At 37.2% G+C, this 3226-nt stretch overlaps 1 protein-coding gene across 2 annotated transcripts; it reads right to left on the minus strand.

The window, feature by feature from the left end:
* Positions 1-1425: 1425 nt before the first annotated feature.
* Positions 1426-2656, minus strand: LOC124158713 (mitochondrial import inner membrane translocase subunit Tim17-B-like). Of its 2 annotated transcripts, none has more exons than XM_046533966.1 (2): positions 2551-2656; positions 1426-2334 (listed from the first exon to the last, which is right to left on the minus strand). In XM_046533966.1, the coding sequence occupies exon 2, from the start codon at positions 2326-2328 to the stop codon at positions 1810-1812; it is 519 nt and encodes a 172-aa protein (XP_046389922.1). In that variant the 5' UTR covers positions 2329-2334; positions 2551-2656; the 3' UTR covers positions 1426-1809. The 2 variants fall into 2 exon arrangements, with proteins under 2 accessions (XP_046389922.1, XP_046389930.1); XM_046533974.1 differs by lacking the exon at positions 2551-2656 and adding an exon at positions 2411-2432.
* Between the last annotated feature and the right edge of the window lie 570 nt (positions 2657-3226).

Below are 3226 nucleotides of genomic sequence, written 5' to 3' on the forward strand. Positions count from 1 at the left end.
ATGTCAACTACCAGAAGATCGTTTGCCTGTCAGACCCTGGTCCCCCACCCTCATGAAAAAATCCTGGATCCGCCCCTGCATCAGTTTTATGAAAACATTCATTCATTGGTAGAATTTTGACTTCCCAATGCATCAGATACTTTGCAGGTACCATATTCAGCATATAAGGATGATGCTAATTTAAGAACTAAACATTAGATCATACAGCAATCGAGAATGCAGCAGACCTTACTGGTATTGTAAGAGGGGTGGTCCAACAGTAACGTTTTCAACCTGAGGACTTTGACCTCCCACTACTAAGATGGCATTAAGTTTTAAGTACACCAAGAGGTTTCCAACCACTTCATGTTAACATGTTATCTAAGACAGCAAATTAAAATTCCATAAGCACTAAGTGGCCCATTTTAATTTAATGTTCCAGGATATTATGGCAAACATTTCTCTTTTACCACTATTTACCGATTACTTAAATTTTCTCTTATGAAAGAAAACTTAAAATATAATCAGCAGGATTGGATACTTTAGCGAATACTCTCTCAAAGAAAGTTAGTCACAGTGTGTATGAAACTTAGCAGCAAGGAAGAGAAGAGACTCAAGGCCTGCAGCACTTAATTCAACACCAGGGACCACAGCTTTGCAATACACATCCATTTACTATTCACCAAGGCATTTCAAATAGTATCTGTCAAACAAAGGTTAATTCACGTAAGTCTAAGATATAGATGGGAAAAATGAGATATACTACCATTGAAATACTGATCCTAGCGTTAAGAACAATCTAGGATATTATCCACATAGTATTAAATATGCACTGCATACAGAACCTCTGGAAACCATTTCTCTGTTCTGACAATAGCAATTAAGATGACAGAGCTAATAGTCTCATAAAATTTTCTCGTCTGCAATGACGTCTGTTAAACTGATGCTGCATAATGAGGTATCTTTGAAGGTCACATATATCTTGAGCACGCATGACAACTCACCACTTAATGCGAAAGAACCAGCAAGTCAGTCGAAAGCAAGTATTGATCGAGAATCTAAGAGCATGTAAATATATATATTTTGAGGCGCATGGCATATTTGTTGGTGCTAAGTATTACTGACGACAATGCTGATAATTTAATCATTCGGGTAACATCTTGAGGATACAAGCATCGCCTCCATAAGGTGGTAACGGTTTCAAGTGAAGCTTACTTCACAGGATAAAGATATAACTTGGAAAGGCATGAGCACCAAATTTTCGATCACTTGTTTCATTCAAGTACGTCAACATAATGTTAGACTGAGGAGGTATTAGAGAAAACGTTCAATACTCCAGAAACCTTCGACTGACTTGCAACCTTAAATATCGTAGCCAAGAAATGAAATGCATCATTGATATGAATGGAACAGCTGAAAGGTATGTATGGAATATCAACAATACCATTGAGAGATAGATTTCAAGTTTACTATTAAATATGTACATGATAAAATTTAGTGTAACACATCACGTACAGCTCTACAATGCACACCGCACAATGCATTCTACTGGAATATTTCTGGTGTCACCAGGAACACATCTTTTCCCTGCACTGAAATGGGCTAGTAATCAACAAACATGTATAACAGGTGGAGACTACAATCCGAAGAGACCTACCAGCAGGGACTCTCTGTCAAGGAAGGTTTCAACATAATATTCTTGGATATTTCATAAAATATAATTGTAGTCCATCCTAATGGTGAAACGAAAATGAATATTAACAATCATGAGACGGCAAGCCTACTCATGAAGCAATTTCTGGAGATAAATAAAACGGAATTATAATCTCTCTAGAAGTTAGGCGCTTGCTCCTGCCCAAAACCAGGTCCTGGTGGTCGAGGTCCAAGTTGTGATGGATCATCTATAGGTGGCGGCTGCTGAGGCATAAATTGATCCGCTGTGATTCTAGTGAATAGAATTCCCACACCTTCGATTAAAGCTAAGAGCACTCCACCAATTACAGCACTACCTGCCATCGCTGGAACTCCATTTCTTGCTGCCAGGATACCACCTGTTAAAGCACCACTAGCAATCGAATTCCAGGGGTCTTCTTTTTGTCGAACACGAACCAATGCACAGTCAATAGTTGAAAAAAGACCACCCCAAACAGCAAAATTTCCTCCTAAAACAGGCGCCCGCGCCTTCACTGCTTCTAAACTTCCGACAAGCCGTCTTCTCATTCCACTGGGAGCATTTCTGAAACCCTTAATGCTGTGAAATATTGATCCTCCAATTGCTCCCATTGAAAAGGCTCCTCCACAGTCGTCCACAATTCGCCATGGACATGGCTCACGAGCATACTCCTCCATTTCAACCTGAAATTCGAAAAAGGAAAACAAACGATTAATAACCCTAGTGAGATCTATGCATACTTATTGGTAATGCACGAACATTGCATCACTAGACAATAAGCAGCAGTGTCAAAAACCAAGACAAGTGGCATATGAGAACAATGCCGCGCAACAACACAGTACTACGTAACCATAAACATTATTAATTATAAGATAAGGATAATAGGGCAGTTCACCTACTCTGAGAATACCCTGAGTCGGCTTTCTTTCTTGCCAGAGAACAGCGAAAATGGACGATTGTTTTTTACGGAAATCATAAATTGAAACTCTTCGCAGACTATTTTAGTACTGTATTTTGCATAAATATCCAACAAATAACTCTTAAATATTTGTAATACATCTCTTTTTATTTATTTATTGATATTTAAGTAAAAACTAAAAATTAATTCATTGAGAGATTTTGCGCTTGACTCACATGTTATATCCGAGTGCGCAATTTGAAAACGTTAAACATGATGTTGAATTAGTTAAATGTTGAGAAAGCAGAATACTCCATTGAGTATTTATTCAATACATCTGCTTGTATGGTAAGAACAAATTCACTACTTATAAACCGCATTATAATTCCTTGTGTGCATGGAAAACATTTTAAAAGTATCCAAGTATCAATAATCCAAGACGTGCAATTTCACTTTGACTATAAACTGAAAGGTCATTAATGTATGTAATTAAAATGGAGATCCTCGTAATTTTCGACCATATCCTTTGAAGGCTACTAGCTTATTTTATCTATTTTAGGTTTCCATGTGAATGGTAGGAGTATAAACATTTTGTCTTATAGGTATTGTGCCATCATTCAAATTATTTTTATAAAATCATTCACAATTATAAGAAGCCCTTTTTATGGCATATACAT

This window comes from Ischnura elegans, chromosome 1, assembly GCF_921293095.1.
Source record: "Ischnura elegans chromosome 1, ioIscEleg1.1, whole genome shotgun sequence".
NCBI lineage: Eukaryota > Metazoa > Arthropoda > Insecta > Odonata > Coenagrionidae > Ischnura > Ischnura elegans.